Source organism: Eurytemora carolleeae, unplaced genomic scaffold (assembly GCF_000591075.1).
Source record: "Eurytemora carolleeae unplaced genomic scaffold, Eaff_2.0 scaffold10, whole genome shotgun sequence".
NCBI classification, from domain to species: domain Eukaryota; kingdom Metazoa; phylum Arthropoda; class Copepoda; order Calanoida; family Temoridae; genus Eurytemora; species Eurytemora carolleeae.
Window position 1 is genome coordinate 561873 of NW_019396179.1, and position 18334 is coordinate 580206.

The window sequence follows — 18334 nt, forward strand, 5'->3', positions numbered from 1 at the left end:
GTTAAAACTATTAGGTGGCCCATACATGTATGGATTAAACGATTAGAGTTTGATGTGAGTATCTAGTTGGTTTAAGTCTTTAAACGCCTAATCATTTTGAAACTTCATTCTTTGATTTGTAATCCGGCGTAAATTTTGTTAAAAGAGAAATAATTTTAACAATCTAAAAATAATTTTTATTCTTTTGTTCTTGTTCTTTTCAGTTCTTTTCAGATTTTAATAATAATGCGTAAATAAGTTCAACAATGAAACTCAAAGGTAATCTATTAAGTCTTTACCACAAACTAAATTATTAATATCCATATATCTTTGCACCCCGATGTCATTTGATATTTTAAACTATGAATTTTGTTAGGTCAAATATTTGAATTTTGAATTATCCATAAGGTTGCAAAGACATAGGGATCAAAAAATTCGAGTTTGTGGCAAAGACTCAATTCCTTCAACAAGATTTTATAGCTACAACTACTGTAGCAAAACTTTGGGGCCTAATGTAATATAAACGTTGTCATTTGTTTCCAAAATAACTACGCAAATTCTGTATTGCGATTAACCCATTCCATGTTCGTGGATAAATTTGATTGAGACTCTGCTGTTATCAGAGGCCTAAGTTAGCTTGACACCAAGCTTTGGTACTCACTTACACCTTATGAAGGGGGAAATTGCCTGTGTAGCAATTTCAGTTGGACTGTGTGTCCTTGATAACTGGGGAGTTAAGTCAATCCTGTTTGAGATTTGGACTGTGTGTTCTTTAGAACTAGTGAGTAAAGCCTGGTTGAGATTTGGACTGTGTGTCCTTTAGAACTGGGAGTTAAGCCTGGTTGAGATTTGGACTGTGTGTCCTTTAGAACTGGGAGTCAAGCCTGTTTGAGATTTGGACTGTGTGACCTAGCTTTAGAACTGGGGAGTTAAGCCTGGTTGAGATTTGGACTGTGTGTCCTTGATAACTGGGGAGTTAAGTCAAACCTGTTTGAGATTTGGACTGTGTGTCCTTTAGAACTGGGGAGTTAAGCCTGGTTGAGATTTGGACTGTGTGTCTTTTAGAACTGGGGAGTTAAGCCTGTTGAGATTTGGACTGTGTGTCCTTTAGAACTGGTGAGTTAAGCCTGGTTCAGATTTGGACTGTGTGTCCTTTAGAACTGGGAGGAGTTAAGCCTGGTTGAGATTTTGAATGTGTGTCCTTTAGAACTGGGGAGTTAAGCCTGGTTGAGATTTGGACCATGTGTGTCCTTTAGAACTGGGAGTTAAGCCTGGCTAAGATTTTGACTGTATGTCCTTTAGAACCAGGGAGTTAAGCCTGGTTGAGATTTGGATTGTGTGTCCTTTAGAACTGGGGAGTTAAGCCTGGTTGAGATTTGTACTGAGTGTCCTTTAGGACTGGGGAGTTAAGCATGGTTGAGATTGGATCGTGTGTCCTTTAGAATCGGAGAGTTAGTACATGGTTTATCTTGTTAACGAATAGACCTGCATAGATACGTCTCGAGTAAATTGTTATGGAGTAGGAATTTACTACATTAAACATACAAATAAATCATGTAATTTGATGTTCATGTTCATATTTGAAGGAACCAGTCATTTAACTTTATTTTTTCATCTCTATATCTTTGCCATCTTTAAGGTTTAACATTTCATACTAAAATTATTTGTTTACAATTATTTGCTAAAAATGTTAAGTTTGTGATCATAAAATAAAAAAATAATATAGTAAAAAGTTTTGTTAAAAGAAGGACTAGGGATGATTTTAGTCCTCCTACCAGTACTGGTTTCCGCAGTAACTCCAGGTTAGAACATTTCAAACTAGACATGAAGGGAGGAAGAACAATTTTTGCAACATTAAACTGGTATGACTTTGTGACATCGTAGCTCCTCTAGTTTTAATTTTACGCTCCAGCATGAGGAAAGCAAATGTGTTTGGTTATATATTAAAATTTAAAACATTTTGGTTCTTTGCTATAACGCTACTTACGCATAAACCAAGCAGTATTTTGCCAATTGCCTCTTTAAAACTTTAGCTAGAAACGTGCATTTTGCAATTTTAAAATATATTTTTCTTGGGCTAAAAAAAGTAAAAGTGAGTAGGTGAGGTAAAACCTCAATATCCAAAGGCAAAAAACCTTGCGACAAAAGTCGAGGTTGTCTAAAAACTTCATTCGGCTTACGCAAAAAAAGCTTAAGCTTACAGAAATTTTGCATTTTCTTCTCAAATTGTGAACACGAAATCTTTTGGAAAGTTAAAATTAAAAGTAAAAAAGGGACTGTAAGTGTAATTTCGAATGACTCTCAATTCAACGATGTCATTACCCGATTCACAACCTTAATTTATCCGATCAATAATTAGGAAGATATTGTTGTTTTTCCAGGCTTAAAACAAATTTAACTTTGATAATTCCTGTATGTTTTCCTCCAGTTTAGAAATGCGTAAATCACTTTTGCAGAAAAACCACAATTAAGAATAATTACTTTTCAAAATTCTTAAAATACCGACGCCATGACAAACTCCTGAAAGACAAACTCCTGAAAGACAAACTCCTGAAAAGACAAACTCCTAAAAGACAAACTCCTGACGAGACAAACTCCTGACGAGACAAACTCCTGAAAATAAAAACTTCTGAAATACAAACTCCATAATATCAAATTTAAAAAAATGTTTCACAATTTATATTTAATCTAGCCGCAGCGTCGGCCCAGAAAGTGTCATAACTTAACCTAACCCATGGCCGCAGCGCTCGGCCCCTAGCCTTTCCTAGCCGCAGCGCTCGGCCCAAAAAGTGCATCTTAACTAACCTAACCCATGGCAGCAGCGCTCGGCCCCCTATCATGTCCTAGCCGCAGTGCTCGGCCCCCTAGCCTGTCCTAGCCGCAGCACTCGGCCCAGAAAGTGTCTTAACCTAACCTAACCTAACCCTAAATAATAGAAAATAAATAATAATAAATTTGCTGGTTATTCTGATCATTGTAATACTTTGCTGCTTGAAGCATATTCAAATTGCTAAAGATTGAGAATTTTTTTAGGATATTTGCGAATTTTTTCTCCTAAAGTTTATGAATTTTATCATATTTCATTCAGAGAAAATTTCATAATTTCAGGAGTTTGTCTTTCAGAAGTTTGTCTTGTCAGGAGTTTGTCTTGTCAGGAGTTTTTCTTTCAGGAGTTTGTCTTTCAGGAGTTTGTCATGGCACCAAAATAACCATGTATTATTTAGGTCCAACAACTGTGACTGAATACCTGGACTCCTGTTATTGCCCAGGTTTAGCTTTCATCATAATTTGTACACAGCTTTTTCACAAACATTACCGTCCTATGGTTCCCCCACAGGGGGACGTTCAGCTACTTGACATCTCTTGGGACAATTAAATAAGATATTCACCCGCTCTGCAAACCCGCTCTGCAAACCCGCGCTATAATCTCAAAAGACGTTAAAATTGCCTTTTTGTAAAACTAAATATTTTACTTAACCATGGGTTCCCTTAACTCTCCTGTAAACTAGTTGTGTATAATTTATAGTAAACTTTGTTTTTATTGAAGAATAGTTGAATTACTGTTATTTTGGGTGGCAACATCTTCAAACGTTCAACTAATAAAACAAAACAAAAATTCATAGAACTTTGCAAGGTTTGATTTATTAATTAACAAATCGAATTTTTAGATCTTTTAATTTATGAATGCTCTTTGCGAAGAAAAATTAGATTTATGAAATTAAAACCTGTTGATAACATCTTAGGCTACGTACATTCTTTAGATTTTTATAAAATGCCCACAATTCTGTGCAGCTAAATTTCATTTAAATCCACAGAGCTTAGCTTTTAAAAAAGTGTGTTTTATCAGGAGACCCAAAGTTTGTGACAGATAGAAACCTGTTCTTATCGATGACACGGCTTCGACATGAAGCTGATTCTGGGAATATGCCTGGAGTAGATCCTCTTGCAGTTTATAAAGCTCCAGGTATTCAACCCTTTAGCCTCATCTCAGCCCACTATTCAAAATCTTTGGCACTATTCTTAAATAATAAGACTCTCAGACCCAACTTATGAATCAGCTGACGGCAGCTAGTGATGGACAGCTGCTAGCTCTTTATAGGCTCGACGTGAGGAGTTAGGTGCAGTGAACAAAAAACCGAACTTGGTTGGTTGCAGTGGTAAATTAGTCTTATTATGTATTTATGCAACCTGATTACGAAAACCTTTGTTTCAAACTTAGATGATTTGATCTAACATTATTCCAGATTTGCGTTACATTTTGAATAGAGAACTCAGCAGACCCACATGATTGTTCTTATAGCTTGGATTTACCCAAGTAACAATTTTGCGGAAAATCCGCGGAAATTCCCAGGAATCTTTCACAGGAAAATCCGGTGAAAATGTCGACAGCTTTTCCCAGGAATTTCTCGTAACCCATTCCGAGGAACCAGGTCCAAGGAATTTCTTGTAACCCATTCCGAGGAAATTCTCGTAATTCTATCCAAGGAATTTCTTGTAACCAATACTAGGGAATTTCTTGTTACCAATTCTTCAGAAAAACCAGTGAAAATTTGTAGCGAAAAGGTCTTCAGAACCAAATCCTGGGAATTTCCTGGGAACTATTCCCAAGATTTTCTCAATAGTTCCTTAGGAATATCTTGAAATATTCACTAACAAAAGTAGTGAATAACTTAACAACTATATTGCCCCTCCAACTTTTTAGAAGTATAACCGTCTTCTTAAGTCAGAATGTTATAGTCGTTTTTGATCTTACTGAGGTTGTCATGTATTTTGTTTATTCAGACAACTAAATTGTCAAGAAAAAATAAAAAAAATGTTATAAAATTTTTAAATATTTTTTTAAAAGATGGTTTTGAAGTAAATTATCATTTTGTATCAATAAGGATGCAAAGAAAAAAAGATTTAATTTGAGCAGTGCATGAAAGAAGAGAACATCAGAGACACCTATTGGTGAAATACGGAACTTGAAAATTCTGTGATGAAGTCCTGAGAATTTCTCAGGAATTTCCGGAGAAATATTCCTGAGAAATTCTTAGGAATTTCTTGAGAAAAATTCCTGAGAATTTCTTGAAACTTATTCTCTTATCTAATTACCCTGAAAATACGTAAACTTGGTGAACAAGTTCTAAGAATTTCTCAGGAATTTCCGGAGAAGCATTCCGGAGAATTTCTCAGCAATTTCTTGGTGTGAAATTCCGGAGAAATTCCCAGGAATTTCTCGAAACTAATTCTCTTAATAAATTCCCCTAAAAATCCGAAAACATGGTGACCAACTCCTAAGAATTTCTCAGGAATTTCCAGAGAACATTTCTGGAGAAATTCTGAGGAATTTCGTGGGGAAAAATTCCGGAGAATTTCTTAGAAATTTCTCGAAACTGAGTCTCAAAACTGTGATCCCACAAAAATCTCTCATCTTGGGGACCAATTCTTGGGAATTTCTCGAGAATTTCCGAGGAATCAGTTACAGGAAATGATTCTCGAGAAATTCCTCGGAAATTACTCAATGAAAGTCACCACGGTTGGAGAATCTGGGGAAATTCCTAACTTTTGTTACTTGGGTATAATTATAGGGAAAAAGATGGGCGGGGAAATATAACCACTAAAAATATAAAGACCAGAAATATAACCGTGTTTTGACCAAAAATATAACCACCAAAAAATAACCAACAAAAAATACAACCAACCGAAAATATAACTACCCAAAATTTGACATTTTTTAACCAAAAATATAATCATTTTTTTCTCACGAAAATAAAACCTTTCAATCATAAATATGACTAGTTTTTAACCAAAAATATGACCATTTTTAAACCAAAAATACAACCATTTTTGGACTAAAAAAACCATTTTTGAACAAAAATATAACTTTTATTTATGCGTATTTGTGATTTCTTTGAATTTTATAAAATAAAAGCCATAAAATGCTCATTCAATAAACAGAAAATGTTCTAGTTAAAAAAAGGAACTTCGCAATATACGAAGAATCAGTGTAATATATCTATCTCAACCAGTAAGTTGTAACATTCCTTTCCTCTTAGAAAGGTTTGGACACTTTTGGTCGATATATTTTTAGTCAAAAATGGTTATTTTTTAGTAAAAAATGGTTATATTTTTCGTCAAAAACAGTTATATTTTATTAAAAAAAAAATTATATTTTTTGTCAAAAATGGTTATATTTCCAGTCAAAAAAGTTATATTTATTGTCAAAAAGAGACATATTTTTGGTCAAAAAAAGTTATATTTTCTGTCAAAAATTTTTTATTATTTGTAAAAAAAAGTTATATTTTGTTAAAAAAAAAGTTATGTTTTGGTTAAAAAAAGTTAGATTTTTGGTCGAAAATGGTAATTTTTTTGGTCTTTTTATATTTTAGTCAGTTTTATTTTTAGTCGTTATATTTTGGTAGTTATGTTATTAGCGTAATATCTCATACTCTTACTTTCGAGTTCTCTGGGTATGACGCTGGATTCTCAAGCAATAGTTCTGAATATGTTTAGTTGAAAGATTGCCTGGAATACCTCCACTCTCTCTTCTTCAACTCATGTTTCCTGGACAAGGAGATACTGAGTTGCTAAGTCTGACTCAGGAACAGCTTCTCAATAGGTAAAGAGAAGAAAAGTAATGTGTTTAAAATTTTAACTCCATATTGGAAAAATATCAGTCTTTAATAAACAAACTTAAAGATTAAGAAGATTGCCAAACAAATTAAACTTGAACATTTTAAGGAAGCAAAGATCAGAGTTAATCCTTTTTAGCCCAGAATGTTTAATAAAGGCCAAAAATGCTAAAATTTCGTATTTGAGCTTGTTTTACCCTAATCCTTCCAAAAAAATGTGTTTCCCATTTGAGAATTTTTTTCTGGAGCACCCTAGGCAAGGGGTTATCAACATATTTATAGGAAATTCACTGCAATAGCTGGAGATTTTGTTTTTATACTTCTTGCATGTTTTGATAATTTTTTTGGCTGATGTAAAGCAAAAAACATCCTGCATACCTGATTTATTTTTTTCTTTACAGAATGGGTATAACCACAACTGTGGCAACAACCCTAGCAACAACTTCAGCAGCAACAGCAGCTGCGTCAACAGCCTCAACTACAGCTGCTGCTCCTGCGGCACGAAAAAAACGACAAGCTGAGAAAGCAATAGAAGAGTATATTTCAAGGTACTGCATACAGTTTTGACTGTTATTTCCGTGCAATTCATGCATCAATGCACAAAAACATCGAAATTTCGTGCAATTTTTACTCGAAACGTAAGCAAATCTTTGAGCAATTTTTGCACAATTTTCGTGCAAAATTTTTTTACTGGAAACCCTAATCACTATTTCCTATTTTGTCTCATTGTTTACAGCTGTACACATGCAAAAATATAAAAAAAAGAGATGCATCTGGTGAATTTGCAATGCTAAGTATAATGCCGACCCTGACTAGGGTTTCCAACGTAATAGATTATTCTCTTACGCGTAATTACGTGCAGTTACGTGTAATAATTTTCATTTCGTGTAATTTCGCAAGATTACGCGTAATTGGGGAAATATCCATTTCGCGAAATTACGGCGTAATTTCGCGTAATTTCTACAACGTAATTTCGCGAAATTTCGTAATGATTATGCGTAATAATGAAAACTATAATTACGCGTAATTACGGCGTAATTTTGCGTAATTTCTACGACGTAATTTCGCAAAATTTCGTAATAATTACGCAACTGGAAACCCTACGACCCTCTTGTTTCTTTCCTGAATATTCTACCTTTTCCAGATCTGATTGAACTTGAAAATTCATATAAGTTTTAACATTCTAATTGATATAGTTCAGAGATTGGAAAGTTTTTTTGAATGTTATTATTCTTGATCCTGATAGTCTATATGGGCACTTTCCTTAATAAAAGTTATTCCTGCAGGGCAAAACCACCACACAGATGTAGGATTGAAGTAAGATTAATTATGATTAATTAATCTCAAGGTCTGGAGATCAGTGCTTGATCCAAAGACCCTAGTATTTCATTTCAATGGCACATCAATACTTCTCTTTCCAGGTACAAAAGAGCTGCAGCCTCAGGTGCACCAAAGGAGGGAATTGATATGTTAATTCCACGCACCGTAATGACAGGCAAGGTTTTGTAAAGATTTAAAGGAAAATGTAGAATACATCCGTTATTAGGTATGCTTATTCAAAAGTTAGGAAAATTGATTTCAGCAATTGTTGAATCATGAGTTAATTATGCTACCACATAAAACTTCAGAACATTTTCTAAAACTCTTTGTTGTCAAGAGTGTGCCAAACACTGTGAATTCCCCTTTTCTAGGAATTCATCCTAGTGGTTCACCAAGAACTGATCCAGCAACTGGGTATGCCTGTAACTGTCCTTCACCAGGGATGAGGTAACAGAAAACTTTACATCATTATTATTGTTTTTTTTTTACTTTTCATGAAAGACCATTTCTAATCGATAGTTCATAAGTTATAATCAAAAGTTTGAATATTCAAATTTTGTATTAAATTTGTAAATTTCATAAATAAATATATTACCTACAGTAAAAAATTTTCTATTATTTAATTATAAACAAAGAATGCATGTCGAGGTTGTATCAGAAATTTTAGACAAGTCAAATATATTTGTACATTCCAGGCTTCGGAAGACTTTACAATTAAGAGATTCAGTCTGGAAACCAACATTTAAGGATCCAAAGAGTCTGACTTTCTTAAAAGAAAAAAAAGTAAAAGAGGATGAGGTAAATTCTAAAAAACAAAGATTTTGGATTTTGAATGTTAAAATACAAATTTTGCCTTTTTAGTTGAATTTGATGCTTTCCAAAAGCAATCTACTACTGCAGGCTGGACTTGCTGGACTTACAGTTCTTTCAATAGAAGTAGGTTTATATTTTATCAAGGATCAAATATAATCTTTATCTTGAATTAACCTGATAAGGGCAAGGGACTCTCATCTATGGGGAGGGGGGGGCATGTATTGCTTTTTTTTCCATACAACAACTTTGGTAGAGTGAGTTTTCAATGCATTTTTTAATAAGGTTTCAAATATTTAAAAAATTTTTCTCTTCTTTATTGGGAAAAATATGAAGTGCAGGAGTGACAGCAAATTACCCCCCCCTCCCCCTCATAACATCCCAGGGATAATCAAATATTCTATCAATTGCAGTTAACCGATGCAACACTGGACTCCACCGGAGTGCTTGATAAAGTTGGGTTGATAGTAGAAACTGAAATATGCTTTGCCAATGAGTACAATTCAACTGTTGCCAGCACTCTTGACTCATTTTTCACAGCAAACCAGGCTATAAATATTGTAAGCAAGCCCTTTACTAATGCAAGTTGTAGCATTCAAGACTTACCAGCAACATATCCTGAAGTTGATTCATTCCTTACTAGAGCGGATCCTGACATTCAGTTTCAAGTAAAAGCAGAGGAAATCAGCAGTGGGCTTTTCGGATACTACAAATGCACAACTTCAATGAAGTTTTTATCTGAAAAGTTTGACCGGGACAAAGATGGAAAAATGGGTATACAATGTAAGAATGGTCAATGGGATATCCATCCAAGTGCAATGCCTACTGTGAATGATTGTATTGAGCAAACTGTTTGTAGTGTTGACACAATAATGGCCAAAGTAAACAGTGGCCTCTTTCGGAAGCCATTAGTCACAAGGATTGCTCCAAAAGAGTTCTTATACCTGACATGTGCAGATCCTGAATCCTATTTGTACAACTCCAAGGAGCCTTTACCAGCAATATTTACCTTGATATGTCAAGATGATGGAACAATGTTACCGTGGAAAAAATCTGCTACCGGAGAGCAGGGACCAGATCCTACAAACACATGGCCATCTTGCAAAACCCCAAACTATTGCTCAAACTTTCCAGAATCACCCATCCCACCTTCAACAACCACTACAACAACAGTAGCACCTAGGTGGGGTTTTTACTCATTTTAGTTAAAATTTATATTATTTTGAATATTTTAGTAATATTACTGGACCTGTTCCAACTAGCAGACTAATCCCAGCTAAACCAATGATAACAAAAGTGAGAGAATTTGATACTTATGAGTACAAATGTGAAGATCCAGATATGGTAGCAGATAAATCAGCATCATTTCTTCTAGGTAATTCATATTCATTTTAAGGTTTTTATCACACAGTACAAATAGATGGCAATGTAGTATTTGTACACTCTCAGAACAGCTGTATTCTTACGTCACAAGTGTCAAGTCAGTATTGTGCCTGACAAAATTATTTATATTAGTGTAAACATTTTAGAATAAAGAGCTTATCTTACAGTGAAAAAAGTGCAATTTAATGTCTTATTTATTTTCTGTTTTTACACTTGGAAAACTATTTGTGACGTCATGTATATTGATCCATTTTCTCTGTTGCCCCCCTAGTTCTCTATAAATGAACAATTTATATATTTAACAATTATTTTGGTTGTTAAAGCAAATTGACCTAATGTGAAAAATAGCAGTGTGTCCATTTTGTAATGTGGTAAGTCAAAACATGTTTGTATCTTATTTAGAATGTCCTGCAAGTGGAGTGTTCCCATCAGCTGCATCCATCATGTGGCCTGTTTGTCGTCCATCTGTAAAATGTACTGAAAATATACCTTTACCACCATTCTACACAGGACTTTTCAGGTAAAAACATAATAATAATGCTTTGTCCTTAGTGGGTGAAGAGAATGTTGACTGTCTGTCTGTTAATAAAGTTGATTTTACTGAACAACTGGTTCGTAATTTGGCCTGTTTGTTTCTTTAACTTATCTAACCACACTCTAAAAAATACAATTTTGGTCTTTAGCATCAGGCATCAAAGTTCTTCTTTCATATTTCAAATTTCTTCTTATCATTACTCAAATTTTGTTAAATATTTTTCAAAATTACAATCTAACAAAACTTGTTAATAGCTTACACATTGTTCTCTCAGCATGTGTCAAACTTTGTTATATGACATCTTTCTTTTGTCATGTGACAGTTTTCTTTCATTGTAATTAGCCGATATTTTAGTTTGTGTAAGATTAAACAAATTTTGATTTATGATCAATCAAACGTTGAACCATCTGCCGGGCTGGCATGGCTCGCACGGCTGGCTGGAGGGGGAGAATCAGCTGATTTTCTAATTAGTGACAGGACAGTTTAGTCTGTTAGCCGACAGCGCTTATACCTACGTCAATTTGATCTGGAAATTTGGAGATATCAAAAAGATTTAAAGGGAAACCTCCAAGAAACTGGAAGAACAAAATTAAAACTTGTTTAAAGCCTATGTACACTCTCTCAAACTAATGCTTGCATTTTCAATGCTTTGCTTGAAAGAGAGTATCAATGCAAAACCAAATCTTCCATAATTCAGACTGCAGAATCTACTTCTACAAGAATAAAATGTTGTCTAAATTTGTGATTAATTGATGTCCAGTTCTTTAAGCTTTGAATTGTAATAAAGTGTATTATAAACAGCAAAACTTATGCTGCATGTTACTTTAAAAATTTGTATTAAGATCTTATATTTCTGCCTCATGTATTTGTATTATAAAAAAATGTGATAGACTTTAAACTTATGATGTTTAAATTTTTGTTTTTATCAATTGCATTTTTGCAGATTTATGCGTTTTAAAAACTAATAAATTGTATGAAAAATTGAAATTTTACATAACAGCCAGATATTTATGTAACAAACTTTGAATCTAGTTAAAACAAATATTGAGAGAATAGGTGGCGCCACCTGTAACAACTTCTTTTGACGGGTCAAGATTCAAAGCTGAATAATCATATAATAAATGATTACATAGTTGCACAGTAAGTTGAAGGGACATCCAACAAATTTTGATGCATGCTAATTTTTAAACCACGCAGTGTCGCTGGTTGAATCGACATGAAACAAACTTTGTGAGATGATAATTATATGGAGGCGCGGCACAGCAAGCGGACAAACACCGGTTGATAGATCATGTAAAAAACTTTGAATTAAGGCGACTGAAAATACATTCAACAAAATTTGACGAATGATTCTACTAAGGTGTATTTGAGTCCGGTGCTCTAACAAATTTTGTTAGATGAAAATTTGAAATTTCTTAGAGTGCATTAACATAAATGCTGAAAATAGTTTGAACATGCCTGGCTCTAGTGATAACTACACTTTCATTGATTCCTTCCATTTTTTTGCCTGTTTCATGGATTTTTATTAGTCGTGACTTGGCCCCAATCAAAGAGTATAGTGAAGTAGTTTACAGCTGCTTCAAGTCAGCTCTCAAACCATCAGATGGCAGCTCAAGTGTCAAGGTATTTCTAAAATATAAAAGTATTTCTTTTCAATCAATAAAGTGTTTAATTTAGGTAAAATGTCTAAGTGATACAACCTACCAAGTACCATCAGTTTGGCCTATTTGCCAGGTAACTTTTAGCTAAATTTTCTTTAATGAGAAACAAGCATGAACACTTTTCAACCTAATCTTAGATTGAAGGCACTAAAAAATGCAATTGTCTTGGAGATCCAGGGGTAACCAATGCTGCAAGCTGTTCTTCTGGACTAGCCAACTGTCCTGCTGCAAAAATACTTGATGCTACTTGCAGAATTAAGTAAACAGAATTTTCAATTAATCCAAATCATAACTTTTGTAAATCACCAATTTGATAGGACAACAAGCTTGAGAAGATGGAGGCTTTTAAATTTCTCTACACTTAAAAATAAAAATAAATGTAATGTTTTGGTTTGACTTTTCCAATCTAAAGCTGTCTCAAAAACCAAATCAGGAATGTAGATTTATGCTTCCTTCATAACTTGTTGCATTACAATAATTGAACCACTTTATATGAACCACTTTTTATGAACACCCTTCCTTACAAAAGATACTCATAGTGGTAAATCTCTGCTGGATAATGATGTTTTGCCCTTGGTTCCATTAAAAGATAGATGCGGAACAACTGATCTTGCAGACCCTAAGCTTGAAAATATGTGCTATTGCATGCAGAAGACTGATGACGGTGTCAGTAAGTTAATAATTTTTTCTGAAATGCACACAATCACATAACTAAAACATAATTTATAGCATTGAAAAGAAAAATCATATTATCTGTTTATTTTCATTAAGCACTAAATTTTCATGGGAATGTCCACATTTCCATACAAAGGGTGTGGGGGGGGCCCTCTGACTTTGTTTTTTGAGATTTCTCTCTGATTCTTTGCATGCAGCTAGACCTGAATTGTGATCTAGTTATTTAATCAAAAACCAAAGTGAGGGAAAAATAATTTTTCTCTTAATTTTTCTGACATTTTTTCAAAAACTTTGTGTTAGGTCCATGTGGGGTGTCTAAAGTGATCAACATTGGGCCAGGAAACTCAATTCTGGATTTTATAATGATTTCCCCTCTCTTTATACTATACCCCCCCCCTTTTTCTCATTCAAAAGGCCAAATGAAGCCTTTTGACTTTATTACTAGAGATTTCTCTGATTTTTAGCATGCAGACCGGAATTGTGATCTAGTTTTTAATCAAACAACAAAATGTAGGAAAAATATTAATTTTTCCCTTTATTTTTCCCGCATTTTCCCGACATTTTTCCAAAACTTTGTGATAGATCCATGATGGGTGTCTAAACTCACTAACTTAAAGTTAGTAACTATGGGACAGTAAACTCAATCCTCCTCTCCTTATACCATTCCTCCACTTTGGAGGGGGAAATGCGGGAAAATGGGGGGGGGGAATGGAATAAGGAGAGGGGGAAATGCAATATAGTCCAGAATTGAGTTTCCCGACCCAATGTTCATGATTTCAGACACCCCACATAGACCTAACACAAAGTTTTTTTTTAAAAAAAGGGAAAATGCGGGAAACATTAAAGGGAAAAAATTAGTTTTCCCCCATTTTGGTTTTTGTTTAAAAACTAGATCACAATTTAGGTCTACATGCGAAGAATCAGAGAGAAATCTCAAAAAACAAAGTGAGAAGCCCCCCCCCACCCTTTGTATGGAAATGTGGACATTCCCCTTTAAATGCCTTTCAGCATATAGTTTAACATGTTTCATAATTTTATTTTCAGAGGATGCTTACATCATCAATTTTCTAATTGTGTCACACCTTTGGGAAAATGAAATGGCTTTTATTTCAACTGAAAACTTTCAAAAAATCAAACTGCTGGTTGAAAAGAACGTAAGTTGCCATTTAAAAAAAGACAAAGCATGGGCACTTGACAATTAAACTCTATTTAAGGTGGATGATTTATTACTAACAAAACCATACTTCAATAGTCGGAAGTATGTACAGAGTAAATTAATAACTGTGAGAAAAGGTCCAAAAATAAAGTGTAAAACACCTCCTAATCCCCCAAAACAAACAGGTAAATTTTACTATACTTTAAATCAAACAATGATTGTTTTATTGTCATTGGGTCTTTTATTTAATCTTAATTTTTAATCTTTAAAGCTTCTATGTAATCAAAATTAATGAACAGTATCTAAATATGATATAATTACCAAACTACTACTAAATTACTTCAACTGTTGGCCACACTAGAATAATGATTTAACTATTGATACTTTGTTTAAACTGTGTTTTGCTGTTCATGACATCTAACTGCTTATTGTTAAACACATCTAAATATGACAATATCATTCTTTCTCAGATCTACTTAGTGTTCTTATGAAAGAGGAACCTTTTATTTGACTCTAAATCAATCACTATTGTAGGTTACATAAAAATAACAAGTGACACTGCTGATGTCTCAGCTGGAGAATTTTTTATGTTTGAATGCAGACGTGGATTATTCCTAGGAAATTTATCATCTAAATAGTGAAACTTGTTATCATTAATCATCAAAATTAAATTTGACTCTTGATTAGCTGATATCTTGGTTACAATTTGTTTAAAAATATCATTAATGATGTAAATATATCAGCATCCTTAAACTCCACTGCACCTTTCGGACTGGAATGCTTTGCAGACACAGCTAATATTCAGGGAGTCTATGATTTGCCTGCAGAAGGATCATGGGAGCCATGTGTACCTGATCCCTCATACATTCCTGGCTGCAAGTCAGATATGTGGCCTAAGCCCACTGGTAAGTCTGTCATTTGGCCCTAACCTACTGCCTTTGTAATATAACTATATAAATAAAATTTGTATTGGTTGTTCTAAAGATTATATTAACAACGTAAAAATCTGTACACTTAAAGGGAGTGTTAGCGAAAAATGAAAGGGGGTATAGGCTTAATGCGATAAAAAAGCGCTCTTGATCACTACTAATTTTACTTCTATCTGTTGCGTCTATAAGGAGAAAATTGTTAAAGACGTTTCGAACCGAATAACTTGGCGCCCATACAAATTCAGAAAATTTCAACATACGAATTAGACAGTAAAAAAATCAATCTAATTTCAAACAAATCATTCAGATATTACAACCTATAGTCATCGATTATCTTTCGCCACATTTGTATATAGTTTATATTTTATAATGTTTTTTAATTAATTTGTTTTGAATTTGATTATTTCTCTTGTCGCTTGCGCAACTATCTAAGAATGCCGTGGACCACTCACATTTTTCGAAATCCGTTAAAACGTTTTCTAAAAAAATAAAATATTATAAAATATAAACTATATAAAAATGTGGCGAAAGATAATCGATGACTATAGGTTGTAATATCTGAATGATTTGTTTAAAATTAAATTGATTTTTTAACGGTCTAAGTCATATGTTGAAATTTTCTCAATTTGTATGGGAGCTAAGTTATTCAGTATGAGACGTCTTTAACAATTTTCTCCTTATAGACGCAACAGATAGAAGTAAGATTAGTAGTGATCAAAAGCGCTTTTTTATCGCATTAACCCTATACCCCCTTTCATTTTTTGTGAACACTCCCTTTAAGTTTGTTTTTAAATCGGTGTATATATTTGGAAATTTCAATTTAGGAACAGACTTAGTCCTTGATAGTAATCCAAGTAACATTCCCATTGGTGACACACTCAAGTTTATTTGTCCTATAATAGCTAACCCACCTTCCACTAAACCCACCCTTAGAGGAATTACAAGCTATGGGAAAACTTTTGAGGTTAGTATTTTCATGTTCTTTTAAAAATAATTTATAACCATGACAAAAATAAGTTTTCAGAGTCCAAAAAGATTATGTTTTTAATAATAAGTTATTTTGCTATGTTATATTATTCAGCTAAGATGTCTTGATGGAGAAGTGCTTGAAAGAGCCTTTTGGCCTTCTTGCAGACCTCCCAAAAAATGTATTGGTTCAGAAGGACCTGAATTTGACACAGATGCTACAGTAAGTGAACACAATCAAAAAATTGAATTCAATAAAAAGGAACCAAATTTAAAAAACTTGAGCTAGGTTGCTGAACCTGTATCTTACATATTCTTTCATCCTTATCTTAAAACTTGTTGGTCATTGACAAATTCTATATTACTGATTCATGATTGAATAATCTCCAGACCCAGCTCAAATTGATTAAATCCTACCAGAGAAAAAAGTAACTAGAAATTGTACTTCTAAGGGACTTGCTCGGTCATATGATGATACCTATGAATTTGAATCTTTTAATCTCAGGTAAAATGTTGACATATAACCATAATGCTTCTTAAAGGGAGTGACCGGCTATGTAAGGTAGTTGAACTGAGTATGCAGTGTTTTGGAAAACTTCCTTCGGATGCATTTGAGATATATTAAACTTTTTAAAGATCTGTAATTCCTGAGTTTGAGCTCAAATTCAACATTCAAAACTCCTACTTTGGGGGTGGATACATTTTCAGAATTAGTTTTTTAAAATATTGAATAACAAAGACATAAAATATAACAATGAAAACAAAATAATCAATTTTAGCATTGATTTATTGACAAATTTCTTTTGAAAAATATGTTCCTAACCATCCAATTGGATTACTGTATAATTTTTTCTTTATTTTATTGAGTACAATATATTTAAATTGGCCTTACTATACTTTGCTGTTTTAACCAGATAATTCTTTAGTTGTTCGGACACTGTGAAAGAAGTTCCTGGAACAGGACAATTTTCTGTAACATGCGGATACTCATCAAACAGTGCATCTGAAACAGCCAACTGGACAATTCCAACTTCATGGCCTGTTTGTCAGTTTAAAGACTCAGAATCCTGTGATCCTGTAAATGAAATTCAAATTCCAATTGATACAGGATTGATTCCTGATACCAATAAATTTATACTAAAGGATTCAGATGGAGTGTTCAAATGTAGGAATACCTCAAGATTGATATACTTTCCTGATAATAGACCTCCTGCGCGAACAATGAACATAAAATGTGGTAGCACAGGTGACTTTATCCCTCCCGAGGTTTGGCCAACCTGCAAATGGCCATCTTGTCCTAACACCAATCTTCCACCAGATAACTCAACAAAACAGTTGCGGCCTGTCATAACAGATCCAACACCCATGAATGAATTCTTAAGATATGTATGTCCTGGAATTAATGTCACTGATAGTGGACCAAGTGTTTTGGTAAGATGTCAAGCATTCACAAATGGATCAGGAGTATCTTATGCCTTCCCTGCAAGTTGGCCTAATTGCAGAGCACCTTTTGTTTGTAGAGCAAGTAGTTTTCCTGCACTTCCAGCTTATGCAAGTAGCTCAGGTCTGGTTTGCCCAGCAACTAATGTCACAGAGTTTTCAAGTGCAAACTGTACATGCCCAGCAGGAAAGATGATGGACTCTAATGTGATGCCTAGATGTGCACAAAATGGAGTTTGGACTGCCCCAACTACGTGGCCTGTTTGTGTTGCTGTTTCTACACAAGCAACAACAGTAGCTGCTGCAACATCTACTGTTAAGGGAGCAGAAGCTACAACAACAGCAAATACTGGAACTACTTTGACAGGAACTGAAATTACAACTGTAGCTGAAACTTCTACTGGTTCCACTGTCTCTGACACTTCTGCTGTACCTACAAGAAGAAAAAGAAGTATTGTAGAATTTGTGTATGACTCAACCAAGAAATCTTATGTTTCGGTAAAAGAGCTTGCATTGATAAGAGAGAAAAGACAGGCATCAATAACTCCCAACTACATTGAAGTGGTGATGGAGATTCAGTTTGCTGCAAGAGCTAATGTTACAGGATTAAGAATAACAGATTTAACAACAGTATTGAGAAACATTACAACCTCCATGAAAGGGGAATTTAGACCTGACAAGTCTGATCCCCTCTACCTAGCCTTAGAAGTTCCTCCTCCTAAACTGGAGACATGCCGAGATTGCATTTTAGTTCAGAGTAAGACAATTTTAGTTCAGTGTATTTAAATATTAGTTCAGATCAATTTTAGCTTAGATTAAGTACATTTTGGTTTTAATTAAGTAGGTTTTAGTTCAGAGGAAGTAAA

The 18334-nt window shown here is 34.0% G+C and overlaps 1 protein-coding gene across 1 annotated transcript in view; it reads left to right on the top strand.

The window, feature by feature from the left end:
• Positions 1-174: 174 nt before the first annotated feature.
• Positions 175-18334, top strand: part of LOC111697333 (uncharacterized) — a 31207-nt gene continuing 13047 nt past the window's right edge. Inside the window, exons 1-25 of the mRNA XM_023467289.1 lie at positions 175-258; positions 1725-1781; positions 3204-3248; positions 3827-3943; positions 6475-6580; positions 6995-7141; positions 8015-8088; positions 8285-8360; positions 8609-8711; positions 8775-8849; positions 9137-9906; positions 9959-10098; positions 10509-10626; positions 12171-12264; positions 12319-12375; positions 12440-12561; positions 12842-12972; positions 14022-14131; positions 14192-14318; positions 14668-14751; positions 14877-15038; positions 15887-16026; positions 16144-16251; positions 16481-16533; positions 16955-18225. Coding sequence (XP_023323057.1) covers positions 246-258; positions 1725-1781; positions 3204-3248; positions 3827-3943; positions 6475-6580; positions 6995-7141; positions 8015-8088; positions 8285-8360; positions 8609-8711; positions 8775-8849; positions 9137-9906; positions 9959-10098; positions 10509-10626; positions 12171-12264; positions 12319-12375; positions 12440-12561; positions 12842-12972; positions 14022-14131; positions 14192-14318; positions 14668-14751; positions 14877-15038; positions 15887-16026; positions 16144-16251; positions 16481-16533; positions 16955-18225 — 4300 coding nt within the window. The 5' untranslated portion in view covers positions 175-245. The remainder of the gene's footprint in view (positions 259-1724; positions 1782-3203; positions 3249-3826; positions 3944-6474; positions 6581-6994; positions 7142-8014; positions 8089-8284; positions 8361-8608; positions 8712-8774; positions 8850-9136; positions 9907-9958; positions 10099-10508; positions 10627-12170; positions 12265-12318; positions 12376-12439; positions 12562-12841; positions 12973-14021; positions 14132-14191; positions 14319-14667; positions 14752-14876; positions 15039-15886; positions 16027-16143; positions 16252-16480; positions 16534-16954; positions 18226-18334) is intronic.